The 22,366-nt window shown below is 43.5% G+C and overlaps 1 protein-coding gene across 1 annotated transcript in view; it reads right to left on the reverse strand.

Annotated features, from left to right (window-relative positions):
- LOC147668242 (uncharacterized) overlaps window positions 1–22,366 on the reverse strand; it is a 152,097-nt gene that overhangs the window by 90,430 nt on the left and 39,301 nt on the right. Inside the window, exon 4 of the mRNA XM_086948675.1 lies at window positions 1,620–1,726. Coding sequence (XP_086804801.1) covers window positions 1,620–1,726 — 107 coding nt within the window. The remainder of the gene's footprint in view (window positions 1–1,619; window positions 1,727–22,366) is intronic.

Genomic DNA, 22,366 nt, shown 5'->3' on the forward strand with positions numbered 1-22,366 from the left:
TTATTTTGTACATATTTGTCATTTAATGTGTAGTATTTAGCTTTGTGTGTGTATTAAATTGTGTGGCCTCATTGGAATTGTAAAACAAGCTTGCAATATCCAATCCCAAAATGACCACCTGCTGCTCTGTGAAACTTGTCTGTCGTTTTCTCATTGCAAAGACATGACGCCTACATTTATGTGGGGAACAAAGAAGGCTCGGGTCCTAAAACGTCCTTGACTGGACCACTGTAAATACAAGACTAGTTTGCACACTTTAAAGATAATACCCTAGACCATCAATTCTAGGGTTCTTATTGCTTTATTTAGCTTATTTTAAATTATTTAGATTAACGAAGAAGATAAATATTTTTTTATGTCTTAGAAAAGAAACCTTTCATTTACTGAACACCACATTTACAAAAACACATTTAAACACAATGTTATATTTCTTTTAAAAACGAAAAAATTTGAAGACAAAAATGAGAAGTGAAACAAACTTAGACAATTGTGTGAAATAACATTAAAATTTAAAGTACAACACGGTCTTAGAAAAGAAACCTTTCATTTACAGAACACCACATTTACAAAAACACATTTAAACACAATGTTATATTTCTTTTAAAAACGAAAAAATTCGAAGACAAAAATGAGAAGTGAAACAAACTTAGACAATTGTGTGAAATAACATTAAAATTTAAAGTACAACACCAGTCTTAGATTTTACATAACGCACCAAGCGGGGTTACATTCTTAACTAGACTTATTTAATTGTCCTGCCTAGGCCAAGAGACCGAGGGATATGTCTTCAAACCAATGTTGCCTACACAAGAGGAAAAAATTATTACTACATTACTTAAGGCACAATATATACACAATCCGCCGAGCTCACAAGAGCCAATGCGTTTCGAATCTACACAATTCACGGATTCTCCTCAGGACTTGGACAAGGTTGATATCTATAAAAAACAACAAAACCATAAGTGAATATTTTATGTTTCCTATACTGCGACCCAAAGAATATTTACAACAGATACTGCATTTAATTGAGTACCTTGAATGGGGCGCGATGTGTGTCTGCCCTGTGTGTAGAGGAATAGTATAACATTGTGTATACAAGTGTTTTTGTAAATGTCGTGTTCTGTAAATGGAAGGTTTCTTTTCTAAGAGATGAAACCAATTTAATTTGCTTTGCTAATCTAAATAATTTAAAATAAGCTGAATAAAGCAATAAGTACCCTAGAATTGATGGTATAGGGTATTCTCTTTAAAGTGTGAAAACTAGTCCTTCTGGACACATTCTTTTCTCTTACATTTATGTGGCAGCATTTACCAGTTTAATTCTTTTAATTTATCATACATATGCTTGTAAAAAAACCCACAATAAATCATCATACAACAAACAGGTAGCGAAGGACACACCTACTAGTTTTTCCAACGCTGGTGTTATTTTGTATTGTAATTAACATTGCACCAGTGGAGAGCTTTATACAGAAGAGGAATCGCGAAAGCGGAGGTGTTGTCGACAGAACAGCTGTCTCTGTGTGATTTTGGGATGTAGGCTGATGTGAGATTAGCTTCAAAATAGGATCAGTGACTGAAAATATCTGGCAGCGGAATAAACAAACACAAGGACTTACCACTTGTTGAATTTGGTGCCATTGACCCATGTCCACAGCTGAGACTTATCATCCCTCCTCAAGCCAATCCAGTGATTATAATCCCCTTTGTAACGCATCATGAAATTCTATAAAAAAAAGATGGAAATAGGGACTTCCTGAGAAGTGGTCATTAGGTTTGAGTAAAATGATTCAATGGAATCAGTGCACAGCCTGACCAAGAGTTTTCCGAACTGAATTAAGAAAACACTTAGGGACAGTGGCGAAGTAGGGTGAGGAAATCAGGTGTAATACGAAAATGTTTACATTTCTTTATTTGACGCATTCAATTGGGCAATTATATTCATAGGCAATATTAGTAAATTACTGTAAATATCACAAGTAGCTGTTGTCAGGAGGGGGCCTGGTCCAACGGCAATGGAGCAGGCAGCATTTGGCAGAGATCTTCGTAGGGCACTGCCATTTGGCACCATCCAGACTCGCTGCACACTCGAACAATGCGGGGTAGAGTGGGCATTAGATGCCTGCACATTACGGCTGCATTTGCTGTCCCGAGACCACCCGTACAGATAACAGGCACTGCCTGACCTCCAAGTGGCAGATCTAAGATGGCTGCACAAGGGTCCTACGAGCAATACAGCGACTGGCACCGTCTCCACATTGGGCCCACATCCTGAGGCCTTGCTTGACTGTGAACAAGCAGAATCAAGGCTAAAGCAGGCCAAGGGGCTCACTGGCCCCAGCGGTGGGCTTTATTGGCCATTTTCCTGCTTGCTATCGGAGGCCCCCAATACTAAGGAACTGCCTCCTTCCTGGTTGTGGGTTGCCCCAGGGGTTCTGGTCCCGAATCCTAAAAAACCGCAAGGATATTATTGTCGTTTTAAATAGCACAAACTGTACCCGAAGGTGTCAGAGCACTTTACAATAGGACCAGTTACATTGCATATGGACTTCGGAGTACATGAGTTACATAAAAGATACAAACAGAAAAACTCTAAATTCACATAATAACGGTAGTGTGTACAAAAGTCGACTAGAGATACTAGTGGTTAGAGTTACATATATACAAGTTGCTAATTCACTCAAGGAAAATATATAAATACATTCTACATTTACATAAGAATAGTAGTAAGTACATAAGCCTACTACAGATACTAGTGGTTAGAGTTACATATATACAAGATGCAAAATCACTCAAGACTACATTTTAAAAAGCGATTAGGGTTGGACAATTACATATTACATATTTAAAGAACATGAACTTCTTGCAGTGGTTCAGCCAGGCCTTCAGAAGCTGTAACACTAATTTTGAAACCTCTACTACTACTACTACCCTTTTATAGGGCATATGACACCGATTGGGGTGCCAATGTTCTGAATCGCCCTTTACCACTATGCTCACCAATACTACTATTACGGACTAGCCATTGATTTCAATGTTATACTTCATACAAGTACTGTGCTTGCACGAAATGTAATAAAAGAAGTTTACACAAAAAAAATAGCCTTCGTCAATTCACTGCTATCCTAAAGTTCTTTGCAGTTTTCTGCAAAACACTGAGCCACACATTTACTATGCCCCAGCATCTGTGGAGAAGCAGAGGTGCATTCCAATACTCAGCTACACAAAATTACAAACAAGGCAGTCCATTGGTAAACAAATGTAGCAGGTGACTGCAGCAGAAAAGAGGTCATAAACGTGATCTTAGAAATAAATCTTGCAGTGTCAATTAAATTGGTGTCCTTGGTTACTACTTTACAAGGTTCTCGTGAACCCATTTCTTATAGATGAACCAAAAACAAGTTGGTTATAGATCTAGAAGAGGGCCAAATCAAGTCCGACACATGCAAGGTGAACAGTAACTTAGAGTTAGCAAATAGGTTTGTTTTGAACAAAGAAAACTGCATGGCAAAACGAACAAGGTACTTACCTTCGGTAACATATTATCTGATAGAGTCAGTTTAGCTGCAGATTCCTTAACTTTTGAATTCTCTCCAGGTGTCAGACTGGGTCTGTAAATTTTTCAGCAGTACCTCTGCATGCCGGGGACTCCCTGATTATGTCAGCTCCGGTTGTGGCGTCAGTGGAGTCATACAAGATCCCTCAGGCACGCAGACATCAGTTTCTTTTGTGAACACTGACACCAAGCGCAAACCTACCAGCATGGCTCCACTCACCTACTTGGTGGGGACCCAATGATGAGATGTAGATAGTTAATATACTCTCATCTGGGCCATCGATGCCCCGGCTCCCAGAAAGATGAGTAGATGAGGGGCAGAGCCCCTTACGGCTTTCTCAACCAGCGAGCAGGAGGAGCCGTGGGAGACGGAGTCACCACACGGTGAAGTCGAGCAGGACTAGGGGGGTAGGTGCTGCAACTTCAAACACCTGCGCTTACCTTGGGGGGGGGGGGGGAGGCATACTGTTTCCAACTGACAAAACTGTTGAGGTAGGCCAGAAAAAAATTGCATAGGAATCACTTCTCTGGATCCGTGTTGCAGTGCAGAAAAGAAGAAACTGACGTAGGGGACTTACATGGCTCAACTGAAGTGAAAACCAGAGTTGACGGAGTCATCCTGCGCCATCCACCGGCATGCAGAGGTACTGCTCAAAAATGCCTGGATGCCTGGATCCTGCCTGACGCCTGGGGAGAATTCAAAAGTTAAGGAATCTGCAGCTAGATGTCTCTATACGATATATTATTCAAAAAAGTAAGCTATCTGTTCGACATTTTCGTCTAAGTATTAGGTTTAATAGGAGGTCTTTGCATCCTCCCTCCTGATACAGTTGTTTTCGGTGTGCGGTTTGTGGAATTCATAAGTAACACCTTTTAAAGTTATACATTTATTCTTGCAGGTACACATCCCACTAGAGGCAGCCAGTTCAATGCTGATTTGATCAAAAGCCTTTGTTGTGTAGGTTAGGCAGAGTGAAGGACTGCTTTAAGTAGAGTATGTTGGGTCTGGGGGGTGACGAATAAAGAAAGCATCACCGTACTCAAGCCTTACTACCATCATGGCTTGAACATAATTCTTTACAGTGCAGGACATATAATTATTATGGATGCCCAAGTTAAGTTAGGAATCAAGTATGACATTCTAGGGTTGAGATGATGAGGTTGTTTTTGTATAATAAACATTTTTTTCACATGGTCAGTATATCAGGATGTAAACTTGTAGCTTTGCTTCAGAGAATTATGACCAGTTCTATCTTTTGAGATCTAAGCTTTATTGTCATATTTGTCTTTCGTGTCAGTTTTTCAGATATGCAGTGGTTAGTTTGAGGAGGCTGCTTTGGCAGTGCACTTAAATGTAAATCTAGATGCCGTCTGCTATTAATGAAAAGAGACACCATGGTGTTTCAAGAGCTCCACTGGAGGAGGTTTGCGATATGGCATCCACTAAATGGCATCCACTCGCTGAAGTTAAGTGCTTTCCAGAGCTATCTCATTTAACTCATAAGAATCACCATTATCAATCTATTTGCGCAGCTTGTTTATATTGCAGATAACACCAAACCCTGGCATCTTAGCACTACATCTGGGTTACCATTGAAAAAGGAAAATACTATTAAAAATGCTATATACAGAATAAGGATACAATATATACAGCATTTATGGTTTTTACCAGAAAATGTTTCCATCGCAATGCTTCTAGAGCTTGGTTCCAAAAAGAGGTTGTCAGGCGATGTACATATATCTCAAGTTTACACCAGTACTTTATTAAGGATTCCGAAGTAGGCAATTTCAATTTTCAAATTCCTTTATTCAGTTATTTCCATAACCATAAAATAGTGCAAACATACAATTAAAATACAATTAAAATCACAACTAATCACTGTGTATAGTTAAAACAAGCAACAATTCATGATAACTTTACAGAAGAAAAATCAATGGGCAAAGTGCTCACCTGCCAAACTGCATACAGATCAGGTCAATGAGTCTTAATAAAATCCATGTTAAATGAACGGCTTACAATATATATAGATCCCGTTGAACTTATCGAAAAGTCACCATAAGTCAGTAAACATCATTTGAGCTCATTACCACACAATTAAAAATACAAAATAAAATACATTATGCATAAAAAAGTGTTGTTCATTATCAGACCAGAACAGCATGTTAATCATTTTCCCACAACTTATGTAAGCAAACCACAGAAGAGATAAAGCGATAAACCATCTGGCATATTTCCTTTGTTTTCAAAAGCTGGAGATGATACAGGGCCAATCTTCCTTTCCTTATATTCAAGGCCTTTAATAGTGGGATAATGACATTTCTCCGTGGCCCAGAATGAAGCTGGCCATAAAATAATAAATGCACCATATGTTGTTTACACCCAGAATCACACGGGCATTGTTGGAGCTCAGCATCACAATACGCCTTACGGGGATAGGAAACCAGGAAATGAGCTATGCTGGAACTAAATCTAACCAGGTAAAATCTTGAGGTATTGCTCAGAGGGTACAATAAATAAGGCTCTATATTATCAGTGCAAACCAGCTGCAAATATTCCTGGACTTTCTTCTTACCCAGCTCGGGACGCAAATTTTCCAGTTTTAACATGGATAACAATCCTTTTTCAACTGATATTTTGAAATATTTGCAGCTGATTACGGAATACTAAAGCATTTCCCTCTTTCTACTTGTTCTAGGAGTTTTTTGATGTAGCAAAGACAAGGGAGCAATTTTTACACGAAGAGATAACGGAATTAAACCTAGGGGCCCATTAGCCCCCGCCGGCCTAGCGGGGGCAATCCGTCCGCCATCCCCAGCTAAATGCCCCCCGGCCATATTAGTATGGCGGGGGTGACCGCGGCGGACGGAAAAACCGTCCGCCGCTTTTCCGCTCCGGTCACCGTGCGGGGCGGAAAAAGTCTAACATGGTGGCGGTGTCTATTTGACACCGCCTGCCATATTAGGATGGCCCAGGATAGATGCCTTTCCTTGGCGCCTGCTGCTTTGTTAATGCAAATGCATTCGTGCTGAGAGCCCCGCCCGCCACAATGCTAAACATGCAGGATGCGCCCGCCACAGTGGCGGGCACATCCTTATGCCCCCCACGGGACCCCTGCCTTTATGGCGGGCGGTCTCAAAGACCTAATGACCCCCCTAGTTACGTGTGGCATAAAATAATTGGCAGGCTGCTAGGACCACCAAGCGACATCTAAGAAAGTGACTTTCTGCTGTCTGTAGACACATTAAGTTGCAGAAACCCCACACTACTGCCCCATACAGAATAACAGCACAGCAACCGGCCTTATAGATGGTAATTAAAGGGTCTATCTGCTTCTAGCCAACTTCTTTCGGAACCTGAACAGTGCCTCCACATTTAGATCAAAGAGCTCTTCCTGGTGTTCACAAGGTGACACCATTATTGAAAGGTATACCTAGATATGAAAAGGTTGGCACATAGAGTAATTTATCAGTGTAAATTAACAGATACTGGTATCTCACGCCAGCACGTATACATAGCTGGAACAGGGGGCGGTCTAAAGAAAGCTGGTGGGGTTGTGGGCAGGCAGGTTCTATCCTCCATCTCCTATTGCCCCAAACCAACTGGGTTTTGGGAAATGGTCTTAAAACGATATTGATATAGCATCTGATACCTCTATCCCCAGAGTTATCTTCATGTGGGTCAGTGCCCAAGTGAATGTTGTCCATAATAAGGGTGAAATTCCTTTGTTCAAAGTTTAGCTTTCACCAGCTGCGGTCTTTCCAAGTGAATGGTTTAAAGGGGGTGGGAGGGCATGGCATGCAGAGACCCATCTGGATCAAAAAGGGATAGCATCAGATTACAGATAGAGGGTATAAGACATGTAGATGTGGATCATTGGTATAGATTGGGTCGAGCAAGTGACTTTTTCATGTGTGGGGCTCCATACTTTTTGGGTAAGATGGATAGCGCCATGGTCTTGTAGAACCCTAGCGGCTCGGTAGCCTCCAGATTCCTCTAGGTGTAGGCTGAGATCCAGCACTGGGGAGTTGGATTTCTTAACTACCAGGCTAGGCTAGCAATTATGCCCTGTAGGTTCTGTCTGAATTTGCCAGTGTGGCCAGGAGGGTGATGGAAAAGGTGATTGTCGAGACATGGTGATGACAAAGGCTAAATGTTTGCAATCTGGGATCAGTAAGGGTTCGGCAAGGCACCCCTCCCTTCCTGAAATCTATATCTCTCTTGTATATATAGTAGTTGGGAAGTAGTGCCCGGGTGATGTTCAGTCCTGATTCCTCATGGAGCCCAGTGACTGTAAGTAAAATCACGTCAGGTTTCTCCTCCTCCAGCAGGAAGATTTGCAGCTTACATAGGGGCAGGGATCTGCAGTTTATTTATGAACATTTTTCAACCAGGCATGGCAGAGCCAGAGCACTTAGGAGGGGAGGCTAGGGAGGAGCAATGCTTGCATTGCAAGTGTCCCTCAGTCAGGTTGATTGAATGGAAGCATTAAAATTCACAGCCACCCCTGAGTAAAATCAATTCCGACAAAGCAGTTGATCATTCCTGGGTGTTTTGGAGCAGGGTCCTTAGCCCATGGTCCTGTTGGTGAGCAGAAAAAATATCGAAGTCTAATTATCGAGTTACAATAATATCGATGTCATAATATCGAAGGGATAGAATATAGAAGGTAAGTAATATCGATTTTTTTAATATCGAAGGGACAGAATTAAGAAGGTAAGTAATATCTTTTTGTTAATATCGATGTTAGTAATATCGATGTTACTAATGTCGATGTTAGTAATATTGATGTTACTTATATCGATTTGTATATGATTTTTATGTATATTATAATGTATTTAATATGTATGTGTTTTTTTTTATGTTATTTTCAGTTAATTTTGTATTTTATTACCGTAGCGTTTGTTCAGCATTTACTAAGTCTTTGTTAGTTGAAAAGGAGTTTTCTTAAGGTGCAGGAGCGGGTCTTTATGAGTCTAATTCAGTCGCTGGTCTCTGGATTTTGGATCATATTAACTGTTTTCATGAAGCGCACTAGTCGGCAGGCCAGTTGGATGTTTTCTCCTTTAAAGCTGAACGTCAAGGCTTGTCTGCGAGTTCGCACACCATGTTGATTCCAGAGCTGGATTAGTAGGCCCCTTCGGGCACTGTCTAGGGCTTTGCAGCTGCATAACAAGTGTAAAACGTCCTCATTTGGATTATCGCAAAGCCTACAGTTGGAGTTAGATTCCAGGCGTTTCCATGGGGGAAGATGGACTTTTGCCGGGATTACTCCCATCCTCAGCCACAGGAATTCTTCCTTCACCTTCCTTGAAAAGCTAGTACTGAGGTATGGTTGGGGTGAAGAGCTGGTGTAGCTTTGTATTGTGTACCACCCATCTGATCTCCTGGTTAACGCTGCTTTATCTTCCTCCATGGAGAGAATTTTCACGTATTTGTTGACCAGGCGCTTAAAGCACTTATGTGAACAGCTCGACTCCCAAAGGTCTTTTAATGCAAGGGATTTTATAGCTGCTTGGAGGTAGGCCTTTGCAGAGGTTCCCTTGTTTGTCTCCAGCTCTTTCCAAAGGTAGGCGTTCAGGGAGTCTGTTACAGTGTGCTTAACTTTGTACCAGCTTTTTGCATATGCGCCCTTGCGTGCAATTTGCTGCTTCTGTAGACCAAACTCCAGTCTTAGCTGTGCTGGAGAAGTGTAAGGAGGGAGTGAGAAGAGTATTCGGAGTGTTTTGCTAACCGATTTATCTAAAATATCCTCATCTCTCCCTCTCATGCATTCACTGCCATAAGTTAGTGATGGTAGCAGTTTTGCACAACATATGTCCAGCAAAGGGATTAGATTTGGGCCCGCTATTTTGTTCTTGATATTTTTTAAAGCGATGGCTAGTGAAATCCCTCTGTTTTTTATTGTTGTTGCGTGTCGCTGGAATGAGCCGTTGGAATCAAAGCTTATCCCCAGGTATTTGTAGTCTTTAACTGTTTCCATTTTGAGATCACGCAGAGACCATTGGAACGTTTGCTTTTTTGATTTTTGATTGAAAACCATCACATTCGATTTTTCCGTATTAATGGACAGGCCTTTTTTTTCAGAGAATTAGCTAGTTGTGTTAATAAGATATTGCAGGCCTACTGGGGTGTGACTAATTAGTATCAGATCGTCTGCATATAATAAATTCGATAATGTAAAGCCCCCTAGCTTTGGGGCATGATGGTTGCAGTCGTCCAGTTCTTTGTCTTCGGACATAAAAAGGTTGAACAGTGTCGGCGCAAGAACGCACCCCTGTTTCAACCCTTTTGTGGTCGGAATTTCTTTGGATAGATAGTTGCCGGCCCCCAATTTTATTTGGACCCAGGTGTCTGAATGCAGTAAGATCAGTAAGTTGAGAAGCTTGGAGGCCACCTCCCACTTTGAAAGTTTTGACCACAATTTCCCCTGTCTATGCTATCAAAGGCGGCCGAGTAATCAATATAGCACACATATAATGATTTTTTATTTTTAATAGCAGCATCTATCAGCAGGGAGAGGGCTAGAAGGTTCGTTGAGGTCCCTAGATCTTTTTGGAATCCAGTTTGGTTGATAGGGATTAGTTTTTTATCTGATGCTCAGGAGGTTAGTTCTTCCAAGAGTAGCCCTGAAAAGTATTTTGCCTCTATATCTATAAGGGTTATGAGTCTGTAGTTCTTAGCCTCGTTCTTACTGCCTTTTTTATAGATTGGAGCTATTATTGAGCCCCTCCAGGAGGATGGGAATTGTTCAACCCTCCAGGAGTCAACAAAGAGCGGAAGAAGTTGTTCGGCCCAATACTTTGGATCGTGTTTATAGATGATTGAAGGAATTCCATTTGGGCCTGGGGCCCCCTCCTTCCGTAATTCGACCCTGCAGTTGTACAATCGAACCTGGGAATTTGGTGTCCACATCTGTAGGCTTTAAGGCCATCGCAGTCGACTTACAGAATTGGAGTTTTCGATGGCCTTTACTTGGCTCTTCATCGTTGAAGTGTTTGAACAAATAATTTACCCAGCTTGCCTCTGTGATGTGGGAATTTATTCCGGGGGCATTTGGATTATCTATTTTATTTACAGTGTTCCAGAATATTGCACTGTTGTTGTTTTTTGAATCATAAAGTAGCATTGCCCAAGTTTTTTCCGAGGCTTCTTGTTTGATGCCACAGAATTTTGTTCTTAGTGCATTTTAGTGATCTCAATTTGGTCACTAAACCATTATCACTCCCATCTTTCCGCAAATCACGAAGTGTGCTGTTAATGGCTGTTTTTATTGCCCTTAAATCAGGCGTTAAAGGGGATTGAAGGTGGTTTTTTGGATATCTTCTCGGGCCGGGCAATGTTTTTTTCCCGCATGCCCATGGGCCAGTTTCTTTAATGAAATAGTGCTTGGTGTTCATTGGGCCGAAGGATTTCAAGAAGGACTCCCAGGCCAGTATTTTGTTATCGTTCAACTCAGCTGCACTTTCCCAGCTCATCTTTGCTTCTTAATTTACCTGTATATGCACCTTGTTTTACTGTTTACTACGGGAACTTTGGCAGGCTAACTATATTACAGGTTGCCAAGTAGTAACACCAAGTAAGTGCTAAAAAAAGTTTTCTATTAGCATGCAGAGTATGTGAAGTCACTTTGTGTCAGTAATACTTTAGGAGGGAAGTCCCAGGGAGTTAGATCCTTGGCCCTGAAGAAAAGCCATGGGGATTGACTTGAAACATGTAGACCATTAGAAGAACAATAGTTACTTACCTGTAATCTGTGGTTCTCCAGTATCGGTGTCTTTCATAGATTCATATGCCTGAATCATTCCCCGTCGTCGGAGTAGGAGTCCCACGGTATATAAAAAAGCAGTAATAAGCCATTTGTACATAGCAAATAACAGTTATAATAAACCAGGAAGTAAAGTAGCCTCAGCTACCAATGAAAAAACTTCCACATTAGTGACTATCCAAGTCATTATGTTAGACCAAACTGCAGCCAATCAGGCCACAGCTCCCACCAAGGTATTCTCCCCAGAGACCCAGGCTGTCAGATTTTTGTAGCACTGGAGTGTACCAGAGTATATAGACATATATCTTAACAGTCTGGGTGAGACTCCGAGGGGAGGTGGGTGGGTGCATGTGAATCTATGAAAGACACCAATACTGGAGAACCACAGATTACAGGTAAGTAACTATTGTTCTTCTCCAGTATTAGGGGTGTCTTTCATAGATTCACATGCCTGAATCCGAGTAGTTAGCAGTAATACAACATGTCGCTCTGATACGCCAAAGAACAGTTATCATGCATTAAAAGAAAGCAATGCAACAACATATGAAAGCGTAAAAGAGCAAAGGAGGTGGGAGAGATCACCAGAGGCTCACCTTACTGAAACAGATTACGCAGGACTGCTCTCCCCACTGAGGCATCGGTATCGCTTGAAGAATCCAGACAGTAATGCCTCGTGAAAGTGTGTCTGCTGGACCATGTTGCGGCTCTGCAAATGTGCGGGAGAGGCACACCAGCAAACAAAGCAATTGAAGAGGAGACTGCTCTCGTAGAATGTGCTCTAGGCAAGGTCTGTAAGTGTTTACCTGCTTGTTGATGGCAGAGCCCTATCGTGGATGAGACCCACCTGGCGATAGTCTGTTTTGTAACAGCACAGCCTTGTCTTGGTCTGCCATACGCCACAAATAGCTGATCCGTCTTTCTGATGGCAGCTGTTCTTGAAAGATAAAATTTAAGGCATCTCTTAATGTCTAATGTGTGTAAAGTCCGCTCCGCTGGTGACTGCGGATTGGGAAAAAATGTCTTAAGTATCACTGGCTCATTTAGATGAAAATCCGATGGTACTTTGGGCATGTACTTCGGGTTGGTGCGTAGTATCACAGAGTCATGTGTGAATTGCAAGAATGGTGGCTTAGAGGTGAACGCTTGCATGTCACTCACCCGTCTGGCTGAAGTTAATGCCAGCAGCAATGCAACCTTCCAAGTGATGAACTTGAGATCGACCTTATGGATAGGCTCTAAAGGATGGCGCAGAAGCTGAGCCAGGACTACATTCAAATGCCAAGATGGAGGTGGTCGGCGTACAGGTGGAAACATACGAAATAAACCCTTAAAGAACTGTTGGATTATTCTTGAGGAGTATAGAGAGTTCCTACCATCTTGACGGTATCGTGATATGGCCGCTAAAAACACTTTAAATGTTGAGTGCGCCAAACCTGATTTAGCCAACTGCAAAAAGAAGGGCAAGATCGCTTCCGGCTCCGCATTCATTGGATGTATATTCATAGTTTGGCACCAAACACAAAAACGCTTTCACTTTAGTTTGTAAGTTTTGTTTGTTGCAGGCGCCCTAGCATTGGCCAGGACTTCTTGACAGTCCGGTGGAATGTTCAAGTGTGCAAACTCATGGTGTTGAGGAGCCAAGCCGATAATTTCAGAGAATGAGGGTCCGGATGATACACCCTGCCTTCTTGAATTGTTAGAAGATTTGGAATTCGGGGTAGTTGGACTGGTTCGCGCTCTGACAGAAGGAGAAGCTGTGTGAACCAATACTGTCGTGGCCACCGTGGAGCAATCAGGATTATTCGACACAGTTGTTTCCTCATTTTCTTGATGACTTTGGGAATTAACGGAATTGGCGGGAAAGCGTAGGCAAAGATCCGTTCCCAATTCAGTGACAGAGCATCCCCGCAAGAGTCCCTGTGGGGAATCCAGCTCGCAAAGTGAGTACATTTCTTGTTCTGATAAGTTGCAAAAAGATCCAGATCAGGGAGACCCCACCTCTGGAAGATCCGATCCAGCGCTGGCTGATGCAGTTCCCATTCGTGAGTGCTCTTCTTGGATCTGCTCAGCGAATCTGCCAGTACATTGGCTACTCCTGGAACATGCACCGCTGACAAGTTGATGTCGTGATCCAGAGCCCAAGTCCAGATCTCTTGAGCCTGTTGAGACAACCGGGCTGATTTTGTGCCCCCCTGCTTGTTCAGGTAATGCATGCTCGTTGTGTTGTCTGTTCGAATCAACACTGTGGAGCCTTCTAGAATTGCCTGAAAGGATTTTAGGGCGAGGAAAATGGCCCGTAACTCCAGCAGATTGATGTGCCATTTCTTTTGATGAGTGTCCCATTTGCCACTGATCGTCATCCCTTGAAGGTGAGCGCCCCAACCTTCTAGCGAGGCATCCGTGGTTACTATGAATCTGGGGACTTCTGCGAGGAAAGCACAGCCTACTTGCAGGTGATGTTTCTGACTCCACCACAGGATTGTTTCCTTCATTCGAGGTGTTAGGGAAATGATATCCTCGAAGGACCCCGATATCTGCACCCATTGGTGACTGAGTTCCTCCTGTAATGGTCTCATCCTCAGACGACAGTTTGGAGTGAGAGGGATGCACGATGAGATCATCCCTAGGAAAGATTTGAATCTCTGAACAGAAACGCACTCTTTTCTGAGGAGTGTGGTTGCCATTGTTCTGATCTTTTCCTGTCTTTCGTTTGAAATGAAGACCTGAGCGAGCTTGGAATCCAGCGTTGCTCCTAGGAAAGATTTCCTCTGTGATGGAATGAGATCTGATTTCTCGAAGTTCACTGAAAAACCTAGGCTTTGAAACAGGCAAAGGCATTTCTGGACATGGTCGTTTGCTGTGTCGTAGGAATTGGCCTTGATAAGGCAATCGTCCAGATAAGGGTATATCTGAATTCCCTGCAATCGTAGGTGGGCTGCTACGGGTGCTAGCATCTTTGTGAATACCCTCGGGGCTGAACGTAGTCCAAAGGGAAGCACCTTGAATTGGAAATCCCTGCCAGCCACTCTGAACCTTAGGAACTTCCTGTGTCTGGGGAAGATTGGGACGTGGAAATAGGCATCCTGAAGGTCGAGTGTTGCCAAGTGGTCCCCTTCTGCCAAAAACTGGAGGATCTCTTGGAGAGTTAACATTCTGAAGGTCAATTTTTTGATGAATTTGTTCAGGGCACGCAAATCGAGGATGGGGCGCCATTCTCCTGACTTTTTGCGTATCAAGAAAAAACAAGAGTAAAAGCCTGTCCCTCTCTGGTGTCGAGGTACTCTCTCGATTGCCCCCTTTCGAATCATTGTATTGATTTGGATGAATAGCTCCTTGAGATGTGCTGGGGGCGGCCCTTTCGGTGGAGAATTTGGAGGGGTTTTTACAAATTCTAATATGTGGCCCTTGGATACCACATCCAGCACCCATTTGTCTGTAGTAATCTTGGACCATTTTGAGCAATGTAGGGATATTCTTCCTCCAATTCGTTTTTGGCTGGGACACTTTGGCGGCAGGAAGTGAATCTCACTTCTTGTTGGTGTTATCTCTTCCCCGATATGTGGCTTTTCCTCGGGGCTGTGCGTAAGTATTTCTTCTTTGGCCGTAAGGTTGTTGTTTATATGGCTGGTACCTCTGGGTGTTTTGTGTGTTAGAATAGTTGCGCTGTTGGTAATATCCTCCTCTATTTGAAAAGCTTCCCCTTCCTCTTGCGCCACGAAAGGAAGATTTTCGATACTGCAGAGTACCCAAAGATCGTGCAGTTTCAGTATCCTTTTTTATGGCCTGCAAAGCCTCATCCACGTGCGAGCCGAATAGATATTCGCCATCATAAGCCATGTTTAATACCTTGGCCTGTACTTCATGTCTAAAGGACGTAGATTTCAACCATCCCTCTCTGCGAAGGACTGCGGCTCCTGCCAATTGTCTGAATCCTGTAGCTGCTACATCCACTGCAGCATCAATGATCTCTGACGACGCACACTCCCCTTCCTGTAGAATTTTGATAGCCTCAGACCGGTCCGGTTCAGGCAGTTTCTTAATATAAGGCGAAATGTCAGACCACATTTGCCTGTCGTATCGGCCAAGAATTGCCATAGAATTAGCAACCCTCACTGTGGTTGCTGCAATCGTTGATACCTTTTTCCCAATGGTATCGAGTCTTCTTCCGTCTCTGTCTGTAGGAGTGGAGATTTGAGACGACGGGTTCTTCGCTCTCTTTTGAGCTGCTTGTGCAATGACTGAGTCTGTCTTGGCTTGTCCAATCAGGCAAGCCGGTGAAGAAGCTGGCGCTCTGTACTTTTTATCTACTCGTGGTAACACTGGAGGTAAAGAGTTTGGTGTGGCCATGATCTTTAGACCTTCTTTCCAAATGAAGTCTATGATAGGAATTGACCAACTCTGTCTTTGGGACAAATTTTTGAAATCATACAGGAAAAAATCATCCTGTTTCGTCTCCATGGCAATGAGAAATCTCTTGGTTGCGTTGTCCATAATCTTATGAAAATTCGCAATATCCACCGGTGGTGATTCAGCCTTAGGTTGTTCATCTGGAGCAGGGGAGTCAGCCTGATAATCTTCATACTCCGACGAATCCGATTCATCCAATTCACCTTCCTCATGAGCCTCCTCGTCAGTATTCTCATCCTCCGGTTGATTATATGGCACCGGTATGGATGGGGTATGTCCCGATTCTTCCGTTATAGGAGGTATTGAATGCGGGGCCCCTCTAGGTTGGGGGGAAGAGATGTGTGATTCGCCCGACTCTGAGGGCGGAAAACGGCGATAGTAATCATCCAACATGGACATTAAATTTCTAAATAGTTCCATGGGCATTTGTGTCCCTGGTGGTGGTGCAGGATCTAACCCGGGCTGTTGCGTCACTTGCTCCTCTTCCTCCTGATCCTTGACCTGTATGAGCAAGTCAGATGGACTTGTAGCTGCTGGAAATAATTCGCCAGCAGAGTCCTCGTCTGAATCCAAGAGCCTGTCTGGCATTGTGAGTGGTGACATACATGCAGACTGCGATGGGCGTTGTAGAAGTGCCGCAGTGGTGGCTGGAGATGGCAACGATATCGCGTTGCTTCTTGCTGACCAGACCTGAATATCCGTGCAAGTTGACAGTTTTGGCGTCATTGGATGTGCTTGGGCCACTGGGAAGGCTTGTGGCATTGACTTAGTTGTGAGCGATGAACTCGCCATCGTCGATTGCGTCGTCGACAACTGTGGCTGGAGAGTTTTCGTCGACGATCCGTTTTTCGACGTCGACGACGACGTCGTCGTCGACGGAACACTTTTCGTCGTCGACGGAACAATTTTCTTCGTCGACGGGGCCGTCGACGGAGTCATCTTCTTCGTCGACGAGACCGTCGTCGACGACTTCGTCGACGGGGCCGTCGACGGTGTCTTCTTCGTCGACGGTTGGATCGTCGATGGAGTCTTTCTCGTCGACGATGGGATGGTCGACGGGTGCTTCGTCGACGGTGAAGTCGTCGACGGTAAGGATTTCTTCGTCGACGGTAAAGTCGTCGTCGACGGGAAGGGTGTTTTCGACGCTGACATGGGCTTCGTCGACGGAGGCTCGTCGACGGTAGGAGAAACTTTCTTCGTCGACGAGATGGGACGAATTTGAACATGAACATAAGTAGGTGAGGACGCTGAGGACACCACCAAAGAGGGTTTTGGTGAGGAATAAGTCATAGTTGAAGTAACTGTAGTGGCTGCCTGACAGGAAACCGGCAGAGAAGTTGCTGCCTTGGTTGCAGGCCTCTGAGGTGACAATGAAGACACAGTCTTTTTAATTACAGGCGGCTTTACAGATTTTTCACAGGCTTTCTTCACTTTTGAAGTAGAAGGCTCCTCAGCAGCAAGAGTGTGCTGGGCCTGTTTTGCCACCTTCGCCTTAGGGGTAGTCACCTTACCCTCAGCCATTCTCTTTCTAGATCCCATAGAAGACATAGAGGCCAAACTTCCTACCTCAGAGAGTGGCAAGTCCTTGTCCTTATTCCGTTGTATCCATAGTAGAAGGCGACCCTCTCTGTCTCTGAGGGTTTTAGTGGGAAAAGTGCGACAAATCTTGCACTCCTTAGCCTGATGATCCGGATACAAGCAGTATATGCAGAGAGAATGAGGGTCCTCCTTGAAGAGCCTTGCCTTGCCACAAGATTCACAGGCCCTGAAAAGGGACTTAGATGTAGACATGTTAGAAAGTGAGAACTTTCAAGAGTAGAGAAAAAACTGAGCAGAGCTCGGAGAGACTCCCTATCACACGACGTGCGGTAAAAAATCTGACAGCCTGGGTCTCTGGGGAGAATACCTTGGTGGGAGCTGTGGCCTGATTGGCTGCAGTTTGGTCTAACATAATGACTTGGATAGTCACTAATGTGGAAGTTTTTTCATTGGTAGCTGAGGCTACTTTACTTCCTGGTTTATTATAACTGTTATTTGCTATGTACAAATGGCTTATTACTGCTTTTTTATATACCGTGGGACTCCTACTCCGACGACGGGGAATGATTCAGGCATGTGAATCTATGAAAGACACCCCTAATACTGGAGAAGGGCAAGTACACTGTGACCTTTTTCCTCCTCACTTTTTAACTATACCACCTGGAGGATGGATTAAAGTATTACTTACTTACAAGGGAAGTTTTTTAAACCTCCCACAATACCCCTCCCACTCCTATTCTTTTAATAATTTAGAACATACTTCTTAGTGCTCCCATGTAACTTGCAGGTCATAGCACACTCCGTTCCACAGGGGAACGGGAAGAACCCAATGATGAAGCATGCCACTAAGAGTCAACCCTCCTAGGTGAGGGATATATAAGAAAAAGAACAATAGTTACTTACCTGTAATCTGTGGTTCTCCAGTATTGGTGTCTTTCATAGATTCACATGCCTGAATCATTCCCCGTCGTCAGAGTGGGAGTCCCACGGTATATAAAAAAGCAATAATATGCTATAAATACATAGTAAATACCAATAAAAAAACAGACCAGGAAGTAAAGTAGCCAAGCTACAGAAGAAAAAACTTCCACATTAGTGACTATCCCTGTCATTTTGTGTAGCCCAAACTGCAGCCAATCAGGTGACAGCACCCACCAGAAGGTTCCCCCCAGAGGCTCAGGCTGTCAGATTTTGTCGCACGGAGGGATAGTAAACCAAAGTATGCTAAGAGCCTCTGAAGGGGAGGTGGGCGGGTGCATGTGAATCTATGAAAGACACCAATACTGGAGAACCACAGATTACAGGTAAGTAACTATTGTTCTTCTCCAGGATTAGGGGTGTCTTTCATAGATTCACATGCCTGAATCAGAGTAGATAGCAGTAAATATCCTTGCTAGGCAGACGCCATAGTAACCCAGCTTGTCAAACTGTGCACATTATCATGAAATATATATAAAATGCATTAACATAGCCTGAAGCATGATAAAATGCATCTAGTGAAGAATGTTCACTCTGAAAACTGTATCAGAAGCGTCTGACTGCAGGAAAAAAGGAGGTGGGAACAGAGGCTCACCTTAGCTGAAACGATTATATAGAACTGCTGGACACATGGAAACATCGGTCTTACTGGCTGCAGCAAACTGTAGTGATTGGAGAAAGCAAGGCTGCTAACCTAGGTTGCCGCTCTGCCGAAGTGCTGGAGAAGAACTCCAGCAAACAGAGCAGTTGAGGAAGACATTGCCCTGGTAGAGTGCGCTCTAGGGGCTGTTAGCAAAGCTGTTCCACTTTTGCATGGCAAAATATCGATCGGAGCAAAAGATCAAGAATGCAACTGTTCGCCCAGACCCTGTTGGGTTTTAACTAATCGTACCCTAGTTAATAAATTGATCAGATCTGCGAAAACCGAACTATCCCTTGTAAAAAGAATATTTGAAACCTTTTCTATTATCAAGTGTATGGAAAAAACCATTTTGCTGATAGTGGTGGAGGCAAAGATGCATTTGAATTTACAGGCTCGATCCGAAAGAAATTCCGGAGGCACGTTAAGTATGAATTCCAGAGTAACTCGAACCACCATTGAGTTATAGTGAACTGTATGAAAAGGCTAAAGAATCGAAAGATCTGAACCTAACTGACTCCAATAGAGGACTGTCAAAGCCAATAAAAAGAAAATGACACCTTTCTAAGTCATCGTAGATCATCACTGAGGAAAGGTTTAAAGGATATCACATGAACTGCCCTATTACCACACTGAGATGTCTCGATGGTAATGGACGAACTGGCGGAGAAAAACCCATCTGAAAATTCCTTTGAAGGATTGATTTATATTTTTTGAGGAATAAAAAGATGTGATCCCATCTCGTCGGCATCTGGAGCTGCTGCCAGTTAAGGAACTAGTAGAGTTGCATGAGGCAATCCTGAACTTGCCAGGTAAATGAAAACAAACTGGAAGATCCTTTCTATTTTAAGAGTAAAAGGATGAATTCTAGCCGAACAATATCAGATACCGCAAAAACATTTGCGTTTGAGACCTTGTCCCTGTTATGGCTAACACTCCCTTGCAAACCGCAGGGATGTTTAGATAGGTGAACCAAAGGTAATCAGGGGCTAGGCCACTGACCTCAAAGATGGCTGTTCCGAGTGATAAACCTGGCCGCTCTGGAAGAAATAGATCCGGAGGTGGACACGTCCGAATTGATTCGCACTCCGACTGGAAAAAAGAGAAACTCAGTAAACCAGTCTTGGCGAAGCCATGAGGGGTGAAGAGGGACCCTCGACACCACTCTATCTTGTTCTTCCGGAGAACTCTGGGACCCAAAGGTATCGGTGGAAAATGGAATCAGATTGAGATCAGTTGGACGACAAACGCATTTCCCTGTAAATTCTTGTGGTGAGGCCAACTTGAAAAGCACCAGTATGTGCTGCTCTTCTTGGTCGCGAAAAGACCAGATCTGGATGCACCCTTCTGCCGAAATTTGAATCCACATTCCGTAGAAGAAAAACTCACTCGAGAGTGGAAATTGTCGTCCTGCTGAGAGTGCCTGCCAGACTGTGTCCTGTACCAGGAACGTGGAATCGCCAGAAAGTTGTGTGCGTTCTATCGCTCATGCACATAGATCACCGGCTTCCTGAGGCAACAAAGCTGATCTAGCCCTTTGTGTTTAGTGACATAGAGTACACCAGTTGTATTGTCTATGCGCCACAATACAGTTGTCTCCTCGAAATTATTGCGTAACAAAATTGGAGGGCAAGGAAGACGGCTCTGCGCTCAGCAGGATGATGTACCAAGCCCCATATGAGGGTTCCATTTCCCGAAGACCTTCAGCCCCTAAATAGTGCTCCCCAATTCCTAAGGGATGTGTCCATGGTGATTGTGCAGTTTGATACCTTTTTGAGGGAAAAAACACACCTTGTGTATAAATTTCTGTCTTGGATTCACCCAAGAAAAAACCTCTCGCATCGAGGAGTGATTGTAATGAGATCTACAAATGAATCAGAGACGTGAAACCAATGTTTATGCAGTTGCTTTAGCAGCTTTATCCTGTGCAGAAGGACACTCACAGGAAGCAGGTGGAGGCCATGGCCAGCTGAAATTTGGAGAATGTAATGAAATAGACTAATGTACGTAAAAGAAACAGCAAGAAAGAGCTGCAGGCTTCTCATTCGTAAGAGACAAACACCCTTGCTGAATTTGCATTGACTGTTGTTCATAGAAAATCCTGTGTCGTAACTAGGAATAATTAGGACTTGACATGGTATATTGATAAAAACCAGGCATTGAAACAGTGACTGCAAAGTCTGGATGTACTGGATTGCTTATTAAGAAGAGTGATCCTCTTTAAATAAACCTGTCTCAGAAATGATGAATGCGTATGTATTGCAGACACTGATAGGCTGCCAGAATCTACATAAGAATCACGTGGAGTGGACCGAGAGTCCTGACAAGATAGGCCTGTGATAGAAAATGGATATAACTTAGAGTATAGATCAGCCACGTCCCGTGCTGTGGAAGCATTGTTACCTAAACCTTGACACTCTGGAGGTCGAGTGCACATGTCAGGTCCTCTGGCAGTAACATTTGAAAAACCTTCTTGAGGTACAACCTTTGAAAAATGTTTGCGCAGAGATGACAAAAATCCGGCGCTACATATCTGACCAGCTAGTTGAAGAGGATCTGAGAGGAAAAAAACCTAACTCCTTATTAGATTCAGAACCACTCCGACGGTCCCTAATGTATCCATAAGTCAATTTGTGATTGACTCGTGCAGATGAGGTGAATGCGGTCACTATGAAGGCGTAGCAGACAGGAAATTGCCAAATTCTAGAGCATGCTCTTTTGACATCACAATTAGAATTTTCCATAGATAAATTGCAGTGGTGACCAAATTAAATCCCAGAGATATGCCACCCTTATCCCACTTGGAATGGAGTCATGATGGGCTTTAAAGTAAGTCGTAGTGTCCTGGAAAAATGACTTCCTGTATACGATTTAGAGTCGAATCATACAGTTGCATACCAGGTACTGGGTGGAACTTCTTGGATTAAAATGTGATAACTGTCCTCGGGCACCCCGAAAGAGTTGATCCCCGTACTGTGGAGAATCGAAGGCGCGGTATTGTCTGGTCAATATGATGGCCCAGAAGTAACAACTATAAAAAGGTACGGCCATTATCTCAGTATGGACTTGTGGGCGAGGAACTAAGGGTTCTTCCAACCCTAACTCCGCAACACAATACTGCAAAACTTTGAGATGTAATGCACACTGCACGGTGTTTTGTTGATGATTATCTTTTTTCCATCCTTTTTGTTAAAAATTCTAGAAGCGCCAGTGTAGGGGTATTCAAGGATACGCACATTCTGTGCCCCTATGTTAAAATTGATCCTGTCCAGAGAGCTAAAAGATTGCCTGAGAGTCACCAGCGCCGATCTCTTGGCTTAAGCAGAGCTCAAAATCTCTGTCAATACAATATTTAAAGAGAAAGAAACCTTCCGCCTCCATCCTGGTGACAAGGGCTTGACGAAAGCGCGTCACCGTTCCTTACATGAGAAGGGTAAATCTGTCAACATCCGCCGGAGGATAGAAGAATAAAGATTTATG

The sequence above is a fragment of the Lissotriton vulgaris genome, unplaced genomic scaffold (assembly GCF_964263255.1).
Source record: "Lissotriton vulgaris unplaced genomic scaffold, aLisVul1.2 SCAFFOLD_1783, whole genome shotgun sequence".
NCBI lineage: Eukaryota > Metazoa > Chordata > Amphibia > Caudata > Salamandridae > Lissotriton > Lissotriton vulgaris.